General features: G+C 31.2%; 2 protein-coding genes across 3 annotated transcripts in view; both read right to left on the reverse strand.

Annotated features, from left to right (window-relative positions):
* LOC124951915 overlaps positions 1–4,912 on the reverse strand; it is a 31,659-nt gene extending 26,747 nt beyond the window's left edge. Inside the window, exon 1 of the mRNA XM_047501009.1 lies at positions 4,738–4,912. Coding sequence (XP_047356965.1) covers positions 4,738–4,754 — 17 coding nt within the window. The 5' untranslated portion in view covers positions 4,755–4,912. The remainder of the gene's footprint in view (positions 1–4,737) is intronic.
* A 6,479-nt stretch (positions 4,913–11,391) lies between these two features.
* LOC124951636 (E3 ubiquitin-protein ligase RING1) lies at positions 11,392–14,683 on the reverse strand. Of its 2 annotated transcripts, none has more exons than XM_047500341.1 (4): positions 14,261–14,683; positions 13,426–13,792; positions 13,003–13,305; positions 11,392–12,923 (listed from the first exon to the last, which is right to left on the reverse strand). In XM_047500341.1, the coding sequence occupies exons 1-4, from the start codon at positions 14,501–14,503 to the stop codon at positions 12,706–12,708; spliced, it is 1,131 nt and encodes a 376-aa protein (XP_047356297.1). In that variant the 5' UTR covers positions 14,504–14,683; the 3' UTR covers positions 11,392–12,705. The 2 variants fall into 2 exon arrangements, with proteins under 2 accessions (XP_047356297.1, XP_047356296.1); XM_047500340.1 differs by having other exon boundaries at positions 13,426–13,873.
* Between the last annotated feature and the right edge of the window lie 1,307 nt (positions 14,684–15,990).

Here is a 15,990-nt window from a genome sequence, read left to right on the forward strand (position 1 = left end):
AAAATAATCATTTAAACATGTTGGAATATTTTGTTATTTTAATAATTGGACGTGAGAAAAATAAAAGAAAAAATATGAATCTTTCTAAATAAAAATATATTTCCTTAAAAGTTCAATAATTCGTTTTATTTTATAAATACAATTTCTTTTAAAAATATTCAAAGAATAACGAGGATCATTCTGCAATGCATCGTCGTAATTATAGTTGAACGCTACTGCAATTTAAAGAGAAACGATGTAAGATACGTACTAAGGTATTCATGTAACGAAAGGAGCAGCAGAATCTCGACACGAGAGAAGCACTCGAGCAGAGGCTATATAAAGGCTAATAATAAATAATAAAAGAACGGCTATAGCAAAGCCACGAAATCACAGAGGGCCAAGCCGTATTCTCGGCATATATTGAAAGGAAAAGAGGAACGATTACGTGCACTCGACACGCACTCTCGCGCCGCGATTTCCCGTTTGACCCCTAACCGTCTACTTCTCTTACTCTCTTATTCAGCAACCTACCCTTTCTCAACTCACGGATCTATGTTACTTCGTTGTAAACTCTTTTCAACCCTTCCTATTTTAACGAGTGAGGGTCACAATCGACATGACCGTCAAATTACCAACATTATGACAACTTTCTTTTTTGTGATCGAGACAAAAAGTAATAATAATAAAGTTTATTCTTTCTTTCGTGGAATATAAGTTAATATTTTTTGTTTTCTTTTTTCTAGACGAATTTTCTAAGAATCGAATACTCGTTATCGGACCCTTTAACGCAATTTATTTGTCTTCGCTATACATACATTTTTACACTCGATAACGCTCGAGAGTTTCGCGATTAAAATACCGATAACAGTAAGAAAGCAAAAAATATGTACTGTAGCTTAATCACCCTATATAACGACGCGATTGTTCCTTCTTCCTGGATATTTTTTTTTTAGCCTTTTCTAGATGAAGATCGGTAGAACGCAGAGTAGAAGAAAAAAATAAGAAAAAAGAAGAACTTGGCAAAAGTACATACGTGTGAATGCGCGCTCGTGCGTGGGCGACCCCTTCGACGAGCGAAATATCGAGTACCGAAGGGACCGACGGAAAACACCGAACACAGCATCTCCCTTTGAGAAGCCATGATGCTAAATTACGATATACTCTGGTAAATTTATCGTCAGTATACCGGAATACACCTTACTTTAGTCATTGAGTTATTCTTTCTTTCTGCGTTGCTTCTTCTTCCTTATCGACATTTTATCGCTTCCTTTTCTTCTTTCTCTTTTTTCGATTCACTTTCAAGATGTATGCGTGTAACTATCTATGTAGTTATCTATGTACACAATATATATATATATATATATATATATATATATATATATATTCGATTAATACATATTCGATCTTGGAACGACAACTTTCGTCCAATATAACTTCTGTGTCACATGAACAGCTGATTTTGACGTTTACTCGGTTACATACATCGATTTACACTTCTTATGCGACATTTTTTCGGTATTTTTTCAATAATAAATAATTTTTTTCTGATTTAATCCACTATAATATAAATTTATTTTACGTATGAAACGTCAGAATCGTGAAATGATATGCTTTGATATGCGTTTCACTTGGATTTTTAGTCCATGAAGTTTAATTAACTCGAATATCTCGGTATCTCTTTGAACTTTTACTTAGAAAAGGGATTCGGTTTCATTTCGATTTTAATATAACTACCGACTATATTTCGTTTTCGCTGCAGATATGATATTACAAATTCATTTAGCCATCGTTTAATATAATATCGCAGCCAAAATAATTAGAAGGAATTTTCTTGAATAATCTTCATATATCAAATGGATTTAATTTCCTCTTAATTCGCATCTTTGACAAATTATATAAAAAATTATCTGAAAAATATGGAATTCAAATAAATGTAATTTACAAAATACAATCTTTCAAAGAAGAAAATAAAATGTAACAGACTTATAAGAGGAATTTTGATAAAAATAAAAAATATAAGTTATGAATATTCGATAACGACCAATTTGCCGTGAGCAAATATCTCCATAAAAAATACAACGTGAGTAGTTCAACTAAGAATAAACTCTGGATCGTCCTGTTCCCTTTTCAGGACGATACCAAACGATACGAGCTATCGATCACCGGCGATTTTAAACGAATTTAAAACCAATTACCAGATTCCTTTTCTCTATTTGGTAAAATCAAATACCCATCTTTATCTATACTCTCTTATATGATAGATAATACTATTTACATTTCTATTTAACATGACAAGATACGATAATATAACATTCAATCTATGCATGTATATCTTTTAAAAATTAAATAACACGACCTATTAGATTTCATGAGAAATTCAAGCAAGATAAAATAAACATTGCTCGTAGAGTACCACCAGATAAGGAACGTAATAAGAAAAAGATCAGATGTTGTCCAATACGTTCGTTTACACGTTAATATTATTCGAGATAATTTATCGAAGTATGTCATTCGTCGATATTTACATCTCGTCTCTTTCATACGTGATAGTTGAAGAAAAATTTAATACATATGCATATGCGTTATTTATATATACATAAATACATATATTATATATAAATCATGAGTGATTTATGTATCATATGGTTCCCCGTGTATGTCTCATGGCAAATACTATCTTCTTGTAGCTCAAGCTAGGCGAGGAAGCCTAACGGTTAATGCAGATCACTGCAGAATTTTCAAATTCTCTCTCTCTCTCTCTCTCTCTCTCTCTCTCTCACTCTCTCTCTCTCTCTCGTATCGCTGCTATGAAGTCAATAATTTATTACGATGGGCTTTGGCTCGAGCCAGAGTCAATATTGACCGTGCTGGGATAGAGACTACGGCGCCGTTCGCCGCGCAGTACAACAAATTCAATCGAGAAGGCTCTGTTCGTAAATATTTGCATTAGCTTTCTCGAACTTAGCTTATAAGGAACAGATAGAGAGAAATTACCTGGAAAAATAAAAAAAGGTCCAAAATTTTAAAGAAGGATAAACTCGAGTGATCCCATCGAGCAGAAGTACTTTATACTCTTTATATTCCAGTTATTATTGTTAATTGATAATACTAATTGTGTTTGATATATAAGGGACACGTAATTTAATCAAGAATCTTGTATCTTCTTACAATAAACCAATATTATCCTCTCGTACAAAAATTTTAAATATAATAATTAATAAAAAATTTAGAATTTACTAGAATTTAAATTAAATTAAATTAAATTAAAATTCATTATTCATAAAATATTAAAATTTACCGATCTAACTTTGTAGTTTTATTTTACAAATTTCCCTTTAATTTCCTGTTTAGTATGAGCTGCCCTATAGATCGTTTGTATGAGATATTTAAATACCTTGCATCTCAGTATCATCTGTTGTCTTAGAGTTGCTTAGAAATGTTCTATTAAACTGGCAGATCCTTGCGGGTATTCACGTAATTAACGATCGTTATTAAGAAAACATCTATATTATATCGATTAATAATATACAATCATCATTACGTTTGTCATAACGATCGTTAAATTAATGACCTGTAACGTTTTAATTGCGAAGCACGAGTATCGTCGAAGGATTCTACATGCACTCGCATACGAAAGAGACTAGCGATAAACGTAATGGAGGACTATTATCGACTTTCGATATTTGATGTAGGGAACATTGAAACCGCGAGAACATACGATAAAGTATAATGGTTGAGATATTTTGTTATTAAAAATTTTAATCCGAACTATTACGTGTAACATATTGGCTCAATTTAAAGAATAATTCAAAAGTTAAATGAAACGATTTATAAATTGTTGACAATTTTAATTAATAAGATACGTTTTAACATAGTTTACTTTCTTAACTCAAGTGTCTACAAAAAAAGAATTTATTTATTTGTGGATCAATGACTTCTCTTTTAATGCTGTTTATTAAACTAAACAAATGAACTGTAATATACGTCGTTGATTTCTCAAAGAGTATATATAACATCGTAAAATTATGCGGTAAATACATGGTTCATAGAGGTGCAGCCATTTATGTCAAATTGGTTAAAACGCATAGCCATTCGAAATGGCATAATACCGCTGAACAGACGAGAACGTTCTCCAGCGAAAATCATTGAAAGCACAGAGGGAAATGCTACTCGAGCGTTCAGTGCAATTTATTCGCATTACACGCAACTCCAACGTAATTGCAATGCGTTAGAAATGTTACAAACGATCCTACGATTCTTATGCTAATTCGAAAATGTTTATTAAGTTATCAAGTGATAAAATTAAAAAAAAACATTGATAATCAAATCTAATCTACATATGATATTACAAATGTTTTTTTTCTTTTCTTAATATGAAATAAGTCACATCGATGCTGGTCATTTGTTCCTTCATACCTTAACATGTTTATATATTTTTATATACATTTATTATAACGTATTGGGACAAAGGTAAAAAGAAAGATCAAAAACGATGGGAATTCGTTGTTTACACACGATGGTTGTGACTCATCAAACGTGAGCTCTTAGAAACGTTGAAAGACGAATACGATTCTTCTCCTTCTTCGAAATTTCTCGGAAATTTATTATACATTAATATTAAACGAATGAATTTCAACTGTTCTGCAATATTTTCATTAATTTCTTATTAATAATATAATAAATTAAAAACATTATACAAATGTCTTTGAAAATAAATTATAAAATAAAAAAATATATGTATAATTTTTCTCTAACCTCGCAGTTCCGAACATCCTTTTTGTGATAATGTAGATAAGAGACAAGCGATATCTCACTGATGTACGATCCTCCCTCTTGATTCAAGCTCGTAGAAGCGAAGACAAGGAACACACGAAAAGCATGACACTTAATGTTTACGAAAGAAACGCGCGTCGACGACTGAGCTGAACGTCCGTGAGCACGAGTTAAGAGAGACACCGAACCCCACCGAGCACCACCGAACGTTACCGAATTTAATCGAACGCCGCCGAACACAGGCGAAAAAGATGTTCGAAAAGACGGCTCCTATTGACCCTCACTATCTCCAGCTTTCTTTAACATCTTACTTCCTTACATTTTCATCTCATAAAATAACAAATCAATGATATTATTAATAATTTAGGAATGAAATTGTCCATAGTAAAATATTGATATTTCAAATATTTATGATGAATCATTTAAAGAGATGTCTATATAAAAAGATTCTTATCTCTATATAAAAAGATATTTATCTCTCGTAAAATTTCTAAATAATTATAAACTATGAGTATTCATTTCTACATGATTGTAGAAGTAATAAATATAATCACTTATTATTGATTACTACCAATATTAAAAAAGATTGATAGAATTATAAATTTATCTACGAAGATAAATAAAAACAAAAAACATTTGACAGAATATTTCATATAATAAAATAACGAAGGAATCTATAAATAAGGTTATGCATTTACGATCTTTCAGTTTGAAGAAATTCACACTCCGGTTACAAAGGTTAGACAAAAATCTATTGACTTTTTTTATCTACCCCCTACTGTCTTCTAACTTCGTTTCTCTTCTTTTCCATCAGATATTATGACTTGCAAAGCTAAGGAGGCCAAGTTACCTGTTCGTTGGTAACCAATGCAAGGTGGTTCGCGATATACGAAAGAACAGCCGAGCGATTCCCACAGCGATGTGTCCGTATATGCGTTAAAACGAAGTGTATCTATGTACATATGTACACCTGTGACCGAGTCAGGAATGCCGTGGCATCATAGAAACGCGTAGGTATCATACTGTATGCATCTAGCTATAACGATATCCGTGTGTTTACTCCAATCCAACCATCCTAGTATCTCCCTTCTATGCGTCTTTACTTCCATCGGAGATCCAAGCAGATAGCTTTGACCTAACAATTCGATAGAATTGACAACACATATCAGAAATAACGGACACAAACGGCAAGTAGCGATCAAATGTAAATGGACCCTATTGAAATGTACTTGATAAGTCACGAAACGTTAAGAAATAATATATTTAAAAAAGGGAGCCATTTATGTGTACTTTTCGTTTCTTTCATAATATGTAGGCATTCGTATTTGATATCCTGTATAAAATGTTCTAAATATTAATAAAAACGTAACGAGAATAATCTGATGCATGTTTAAATTAAAAATAGAAGATCGTAATTATATTTATGAAAAATATCGTTTCTTTGTAATAATTGTATTTTATTATTTTTAATTTGGGTTATTAATTAATAGGATAGAGTCAAGAAAGTGCTTCATGATTTTGTACAAATTAATCAACTAAATAAAAAATATGTACATTCTCTGGTATAATATAATAAGAGCGAGAAAGTTAAGTTGGAAGCTCGAAGCGTAAAGTCGAACATAAACATTGTAATAATAAGTTTCGAGAGTTATTAGAATATTATTTACTATTTTACGAATTTCATTTTTCAAAATGGAAATCAGAATAAACATACATACTTTCCATTCTTGTTCTAACATACTGTATAATTACTATACGATAATTTGTAAACTATTTTACAAATATACAACAAAACCTCTGATATGAATTGGTATAAGTTTTGTAAATAAAGTCGCTTATTTGTGAATTTTATACAAGTTATATACATAAAAAAAAGAAAAAAAAAATAGAAAAAAAAATAAAATGTTCGTTAGATGATAAAAAAAGATTACAATCGATGTAGTATTAGAAAATTCGAAATTACTCATATAATATCGTGTACTTCGACATGTAGAGTTGTTTTAAAAGGTGCTCTTGTACATATAGAAAAGTACCCGACCGAGAAATGCCAGAATGATCAAAGGACCACCCTCGACGAAGTTCGTGTCCTACCAGAATACCATAGCCCAACTACCGATTGCCTAATCACTTTTCGAAACCCCCGTCGACTTTTATTACTCGTAAGATTTTATACCAACGATCGTCGGCAGCCTCCATCGAGTAATTAAACTTTACTAACAGGAAAACGAGTATAACTTTCAGTTATTGAAGTTAGAAAAAAATCATCTTACATCTACTCCTGTCAATCTAGAAATTACTGAATAAAAATAGCGTACATATGGGAACATAGATTCATTTCTTGAAATTTTAAAAATATATCTTTTGGCTAACATTTCGAACTTGTTCTATAAGAAATCCCATATATGCACAATCGCTTTGTAAAATTATGCTATTATTATTACATTATTATTGTTGAAAAGAAATCAACATTCATCTTAATAAAATTTTCGTGTAAAATCATCAAATCAAAAAGTCAGATTGATTTAACCTAATGAATTATGACTATCTTGTAATTAACTTTTATTATCACTTTCGAGATAATTTTGTCTATTCACGATTAAATATCCATGTAATATATACACGAAAATTTACAGGTCACTGTATCTCTTTTTTTCTCTCTGTATATCCAACTCTCTCCATAGTCGTGATATAAAAAATAAACAAAGCCAGCAAGGTGAATAAAAATTTTTCTTATCCCTCAACACAGCGGGTGATAAATAATTTTGCAAGTCCATTTCGTGGACCAGTATTATATTTTTCATAGCACACGTACGAGAAGGAATTCATACATTTGCATATCGGGCACGAGAAAAAAGACGATACGTTTTATTCGCTTTTGTTGAGATGGTGCATGGTTCCGAGCCGCCGCCGGCGACTAAGCCGTCTTCGATCGTAAATAAAAATGCACCTACTATATCCTTCCTCTCGTATTCGTATTTCTCTTGCTAAACTCTTCGCAGCAACGTTTCCTCTCTCTCTCTCTCTCTCTCTCTCTCTCTCTCTCTCATCTTCTTTCTCTTTCTTCTTAACGGAAAAAAAGAATCTACGTATAAAAGTGGATAAGAATGCAATAAAATTATATATATAGTTCAAATAAATGCAAAAATATTCATTAAATATAATATATATATATATATATATTCATTAAATATAAATATATATATATATATATACATATTAATATGTGTGTATGTATGTATATATGATTTCCCAAAATACTAATTGCATAATAAAATACAAAAGACAATTTTGTAAAGTTGTTATAAAAAAAAATATTTGATTCGAAGTAAACTATGGTAATAAAAATCTTTTTTGATTTATAAAAAACCAAAGGGATACGTGAAAGGGTGGCAGCAAAAATCATGCAAAAATATGTGTAGGAGAAGAAAGGATGAGAACGAGTATCCCATCTTTACCAAAGTAATTTCGTTAAAATGGTTGCGATCATATGCCCTCTAACCGATTAATTTCGTTAAAAGGCTCGCGGTTTGTCATTTTCATTTTAGGGAACCAACTTCATGTGTTATATCGATGACTTTTCCTGTTTGTCTGAAGTCAGTCTGAAATCATTCGAAAAATACGAGCGAAATACTCTAAGAGTAAAATCGATTTATATGAAAGAACGTTGTATATCATCTTAAAAACATAAAAATAAATAGAAAATAAATTGTCAAGTAATTCAATCGACGATGGAACGTAAATCAAAAGAAAGCAATGGAAATAAAATTGGACGGAAAACTATGAAGAAAGTTGAAATAAAATCTGTAACGAAAGTTGCTCGAAGTATCAGTAAGAAATCTCTCAAGTCCGAGAGTCTGAAAATTTCTGGAACGTTTCCCATTCTAAATAAAAGCGAAAAGTAATGACCATTTTATCATTTCTTAAGATTATAACGAAGCTGCTTTTTTTTCATTTTCTCTCTTCCTTTAATTCTTTTTATTTTTAATTAAATAACATCGCTAAGTAGCAGGCGTCAGTTTATATATGTAATATCATGTAGAAGAGACCAAGCTCGAGTAATACGATGCTATTACTATTCACGGTAAAGTCGTTGGGTCTCGTTGACTTTCCAAGAGACAGGTCATTAACTAAACGTCAAAGTGTCGTGTAAATACTTCAACATACAGACAACGATTTATTTATCAGTCCTACTATTTTACAATATCCACTTAGATCGTAAAAGACACATGTTCTTTTATTTTTTTCAGATTAAAATTTCATTCGTATATTATTTTCAGCTATAAAACGAGGTTTTTATGTATACATACTTCGCTCCATCGTAATATTAGAAATCATCCAGTAGTATTTTAACGTTTTCTGTAAAATATGAACATCACTTTTTTTCTCAAATCAACTTATGCTTACGTACTTTGATAATAACGATAAATAATAGTAACATATTAATTTCATTACGCATTCAACAAATTAATTATTAAAAAATATCAAGACGTCGAATGTATTGTTAAAATTAATCCAATAATTTTATCGTTTAAGGAATTTAAAGAAACCGACGATATCTAGTCCTCCGAAAAGAATGACACTAACAGGAAATGCGAAATCTAACACTCAAAAGTCATCCCCTTTAAAAATCCCACGAGATGCAGCTGTACATTTCGGGAATTTTTATGGACTTCAAGAAAATGCGATTGAAAAAAGTAATAATGCAGATCATAATGTGAAAAATATTGATTTAAAAACACCGACAAAATCAGAATTTACGAGACAAATGGTTCACAAGTTAGTAGATACAATATTACGTTATTAAAATGTATTGTTATATATATCTACAGAATAAAATGATAAAATTATGAAATTAAACATACGAATAACATTGATATGATCTTTATAAAAAAAAAAAAAAACATAAGAAAAGAGAGCATAATGCCTTATTATATTTCATTATTTAATAGATTAGAAAGGTCAGCTGGTACTGAGGAATACGCACGACAAGTTTCGGCCCTTTTGGAAGAAACGGTTGAGCCAGCGAATTTCCGAGTGAACCCACTACCATCCGAAAATTCTATCCCCGATGGAAGACAAAACCCCACGGGATATCCGCTTTGGTACAAGGACCCTTACAAAATGCCGTGAGTATAATCAAAGCGGTCTTGACCCTACTTTATCTTATAGTAGGCTCTTCTCTCCCTGCGTTAACTAAGAAACCAGAGCAATGAGAGAGATAGAGATAGAGAGATAGAAAGAGAGAGAGAGAGAGAGAGAGAGAGAGAGAGAGAGAGAGTACTGTAATAGAATCTTTAATATTAAAAGCATCGATTTTCTTTTCTTCCACCATTTCTTTTTATGTGTGTGTATACCTTATACTCTTTCAATCAATTTTCAATGAAACATAGATGCTTGTATTCCCTATGACACAGATACTCATTACAAGATTTACATGATTTTAGAATCAATATTTGTTATTTTTCTTTTTCTTTTTTTTAGAATCACGGCAAAAAAAGAGTATCAACTTCTTAAAGAAAAATATGGTAACATGAATATAAATTCAAAGATAAGATCAACAAATTTCGTCGAAGAACCTTCGACGTCCGATGATGAAGAGGACAATATAAATCTAGAGGAAATCGAAGATGATAAGAGAAGTACAGATGAATCTTTAACGAATCGATCTTCCGATCATTTATCGTCTACCGACGAGAGCTCCATTGAAAGTTCAATTCCGTATGATGAAAATGATGACGAAGAACATTCAACAATATTACCGGATGAAGAGGAAGAGAAGAAAGATTACGAAACCATCGATACTGCACTTTCCATTCGATGATGCAATTCTGAATTATTTTAAATGTAAAATATTCATTCAATCATAAATCACGTTATAATAAATAACATTTAACGAGATAATTTATTTTCGCATCACGTCTTTAACTTTTTATTTAAAATTGCAATTTAAATATCGTGAGCAAATGATAAACCATCAAAGCGATCATTGTTTCGTTCGTGTAATTCAATGTAAAACTAATTGGCCCGACCAATTGTCCTCGTTCAACATCTCGAAAAAAATTGTTCTTCTAACAAATTCTATAGAACATTTTATTTCAAAAAAGTGAAAAGCTAATAAAAAGGAAAAAGAATAATTTAAATAAATATTTTCAAATGGATTTTCCTGTTAAACCTACTTTTTTATAAGTCTTAAGTGAAATTAATCTTCGCATTAAGAATATTAATTATTGTTTCTAGGACGAGCACAGCAGTAAGATCTTATTAATCTTAGTACACATTTAAAGCGCTAATTAGAAAAAGTCATTACACAGCGGTATTACTTTAGTTTATACCCTGTAATTAGACGTTGGCTCATCAGGGCGGCTATATTAGTGCATTTTATAATTAATTTAAAAATAAAAATACTATATAGGAATATGAAAGTCGAACCGATTGTGAATAGTTTATACAAAGAACATACTTAAAATACAACCGGAAATTTATTATATATAACACTTCCGTCAGTGGATATGATTTAAAGCGTATTATCTTAGGATAAACAGAAAAATATTACTCCGAAAGAGATAATATCCTACAGTGCAACTTGTACGATCCTATCTTATAGCATAAAAAACAGTAAAAATTGTACGTTATTAGTTTTAGCGAATTAATGAAAAAAGGCTATCAAATAAATAAACGTAGATAATCTATAACTCGTATTATGAGGAATGATCTTATTATAAAGAAGAACAATATAAATTCCGTTCCATTAATTTCGATAATTTTTAAGAAGCTAAGGATAATCGAATATAAAAATTAAAGGAAGCTAAGAACATGAAATGTTCCCACAAAATTGTTATGAATTTTTCTTACGAGATTGATTATTAAAATATCCCGTTGTGTTTCTCCAACAGTGTTCGATATTATTCCGTCGTTTTCTCATTAGGTAGAGAAGAGAAATTCAGAATCTGGTTTGTCGTTAACTAAAGAAGGGTGGCACGCTATCAAAGGCCGTAGTATCCGCATTGTTTTCGCTTCAGCGGCAAACGCAGGGGTGCGTCGTAGGGTTCTCTTATCGATTACTCTGCCTTTCCACGGCAAAGACGGTTTCTATGTATCTTTAACAAGACCGGAAATGTGATTTTCGATTATCACGTCTGACTCGGGGAAAATGTAAGCTCGAACGCGTTGGAGTAGACTAACTAAGCACTCACATTCCCCTACGTATATATATTATTCTAAAAAGGATAAGATAATGTTCTTTAGGAAACTTATCTTAAAATAGGTTTTTTTTTTTTGTGATTCAGTAGCATTATACGGTATAAAGTAACGAAAAATAGGATAAACTTACAGAATGAACGGTGATAACTTAATAATTTTGAGTCATCTCACTTATATACATTCATTTATTTTTTGCTTTTTTTCACAAAACTGTACAGAATGGTCCACAACAATTCGTTCATCGATTATTAAATAAGTTAATTAACCATTGACTTTGTTCGAGTATGGAAATGTATGTGATGTGTGCACCGATCTAACTGTTATTTCTTCAATAAGATCGGGTAGGTATTATTTGCAAGAATATAAAACAATGATCACGGATTAACGAGATGCATTTTTATCCTTTCCTATTTTAATCAGCTATCGTTGACGTATGTCATGTTCCTAATTTAACTCTATCACTTAAAAATACGTTGCCATAACAATCTCTCGTACAAAAACTCGAATCGCATAAACATTGGCAACCATTTGAAAAGATCGTAAAAATTGCACTACTGTCAAAAAACACGAAGAACCTCTTCGTGTTCTACCTTCTCTTAAGACGTATCAAAGCTGTTAGAATATAATAAAACACATCAGGTTTTTTCTTTCACAACAGCCCTACGTGACTCCACAAATATCTAGATTTTAATTTTGATTCGGAGCATAATACAACTAGCTCCCATCTGACTGATATTTTCGAGGCCTTCCCTAGGTTTTTTTCCATGAATAGTACATTTCCAATGGTCTATTGACTCGCCAGAATTTGTCATTCACTTGTCGTAATGTTTGTGATCCACTCAATACCACGAGCTGTCCTGGAGAAGGTGCTATATAAATACAAAAATTCAATAACCTATCCGATTCTGATAATTCCGTGTCAAGATCCAAAGTTAATCGCATAGCTAAATATTTACTGAGATGGTCCACTGTAAACAAATTAAATAGTCATTATCTTGCGAAAACAAATAGTTAAAAATGATTTAAATGGTTTTCTTATATTGTTACCTGTTGCATTTGCCGTAGTTTTTATATATCGAATACTATTCTCTTTTAATGCTTTTATTAATGAATTGTCTCCAGCCATTTCTGTTGGATGGGGCTTGAAAACTAATTCGATTTCATTAAGCATCAAAGGTTCACTAGGACCCTCGCCTTCTGTATCGACCATAGAATCACCACCTCCTGTTTCTGCTTCTGCACTAGAAGAATCATTTTCTGAATTCTGAAGACTTTTTTGTCGCTTTGGTGGTTTTGGTATTTGATTTGTGGGATTTGGCGAAGGTGTTGTAGAATTTCTAGATGTAGTTCCTAAAAATTTTTGACATTCATTTTATATAATATACTTTATACATATATATATATATATATATATATATATATATATATATATCCTATTTATGTGATAATAAATGAAATAATGTAAATTACCGGAAACTGCAGGACTACTTGCAGGTTGAGAAATATTTGTAGAATTCTGTGAACTATTACTAGCTCCTCCGTTATTAGTAGTTAATGGCCCCGTTGCACTTTGCGAAGAATCACTTTGATTTGCAGCATTTGTAGAAGGATTTGGCGTTGTAGGGGCACTAACATTTGGAGTATTATTGTACGAAGTTGCATTACTTGTATTTTCAGATTCATTAGCATTCTTTCTGGAACGTTGTGGACGATTCTGACTTTGTAGTTTGATACCTTCGGTGATAGAATTTACTAAGGCAGCCTGGGAATGTGATTTATTTAATTTTGCCAAAACTCTTTCTTGATGCGCTTCATATTCATCTCTGCTTGGGTATATCTTTGAAATTAATAGATCAAAGTTTGGATCTGGTCTCAAAGAACGTTTAGAAACTAACTTTTTTCTACAAGTTGGACATTCCTACAAATAAACAATGTAAATACAGTTAACATACCCCATCTCCATAATAAGCCATGGATACAGTCTATATCTAAAATTAAAAAATAAAAAAAGAAGAAAATAATACAAGTTTTCTCAACAAGTTATGTTAAACGTTCCCCAAATAGGAAAATTCAAATACTCCTCAAATCATAACATTGTATCCTCTACATAGAATTAATAGCGATGTTAATGTAACAAAGTTTCTTAATCTAACAACAGTCTGTTTACATAAATCTTTGACATTCAGAGATTAGGACACAGCTAAATCTTACATAGACATAAAAAGTACCCAAACAAATAAAATGACTATAAAATAAACAAATACATAAAGAAGGTCATAAGGAAGATGAAAATGTAAATATATACCTTATTACCGCTTCGAAGTGCGGTGATGATACAATCGGAACAGAAACGGTGGAGGCACTCCTTGGTGGTCATGGTTTTTTTAAGCATATCCAAACAAATTGGGCACATAAGTTCGCTGTGTAAACTTCGTGGACTAACCGCGATTTCTGTATTGTCGGTAATAGCATCTTGAGGTGTTCGATGTAATTCATAAAGCGATAATTCCCAAGTTTTGTTAAGACCTACTTGTTCCGCTGACGCCATCTTAGTCACATACAAGTCGTCAACTAAAAACTGACAACAGCGCGAATTTTCTTTATTAAGATTGATTCACAATTACTTAACAACATTATTATGAAATTGAATAATATTGGAACCGTAATAAACTCTGGAAAAACTATAAATGATCAGATCATGTGGTACCATTAACCATATCCAAGTTAGATAAAGATTCGCATTGGTAATGAGTTTTATGTACGTTTTGGACAATTTCTAGTTTTGTCCAATTAGCTTGCGCGTGATAAAAGTCGCCTTAACGTTCATAGTGCCATCTATCGACTATTCGATACACTACATTGGCATTTTTACAGAAAGATTTTGTTCAAGTAATATATAAAAAAACGAATAATTAAACTCCATGCAAACATATTATTATTAATATAATTATCCAATAATAATAAATTATTCATTACATAATAAACAAAGAATGGAAATTTCTTAATTATAAATTAGTTATATATATATATATATATATATATATATATATATATATATATATATATATATATACACTCAATAGAATAATCATTTATTTAGACAGACCATTTAGTTTATTTTTTTTGTATACTTTTTGTATATACAACAAATACGTATGTGCTATTTTTCATTATGATAATTATGATCTCAATTAATTAGTAGGAATTAATACTCCAGCTTAACGAAACTATTCAATGATTTTCCATTTGGATTTTATATAAAATGTATAATAATAATTTTATATAGCCTTCGTTTTTTGTTATCAAAATTTTTAAACATCATTTATTGCAATGTCTAATATTTCTCGATGTGCGAATCGAATAAGATACATTTATTATATTAGTCCTTTTATTATTTATATCTTGAAACTTGACACGACAGCAATCGTTTAGATTTCCTATTACCGTGTACGAATGAGGACGTCGTTAAACGGAAATTGCAATTATCGAGCATCGACGCGAGAAAGGAAAAAATCACGTGCACGAGAACGTGGTACGTAGTACGAGAACACGTTGATAAAACAGATCGCTGTAATTAAACGTCGGTGGCGCGCGACAAAGGGCTTTTTAACGAGGCGCGGCAAGCTCGTAAAGAAACCTGAACGAACGTAGAGATACGTAAAAGCGAGTCTAATGCTTTCATGACCCTGTCACAATCTCATTATTAGAAATTTATTTTTCGCACGTTACAATAATTTACGACGTCAATTTTTAACCGTATATTACTACTCGCGTTACGTGAAAAATATCGTTCCATTGCTACATTCGAAACCGGATCGAAAGACAGTATGAACCATTGATCGAGATAAACAAATTACACTTGATAATATTTATCGTTAGTTGTAGAGCTTTTATTATCGCAACTGATATTTGATCATATAGGTATCATAAAAGTATCTCTCTCTTTAATGAGTGTTAATCTTTTCTTAAATATTAAAATCATTTATATTTCCATTCAAATATAACTTTAGAAATATCCATTTATCATTATTGTTA

The sequence above is a fragment of the Vespa velutina genome, chromosome 9 (genome assembly GCF_912470025.1).
Source record: "Vespa velutina chromosome 9, iVesVel2.1, whole genome shotgun sequence".
Classification (NCBI taxonomy): Eukaryota; Metazoa; Arthropoda; class Insecta; order Hymenoptera; family Vespidae; genus Vespa; species Vespa velutina.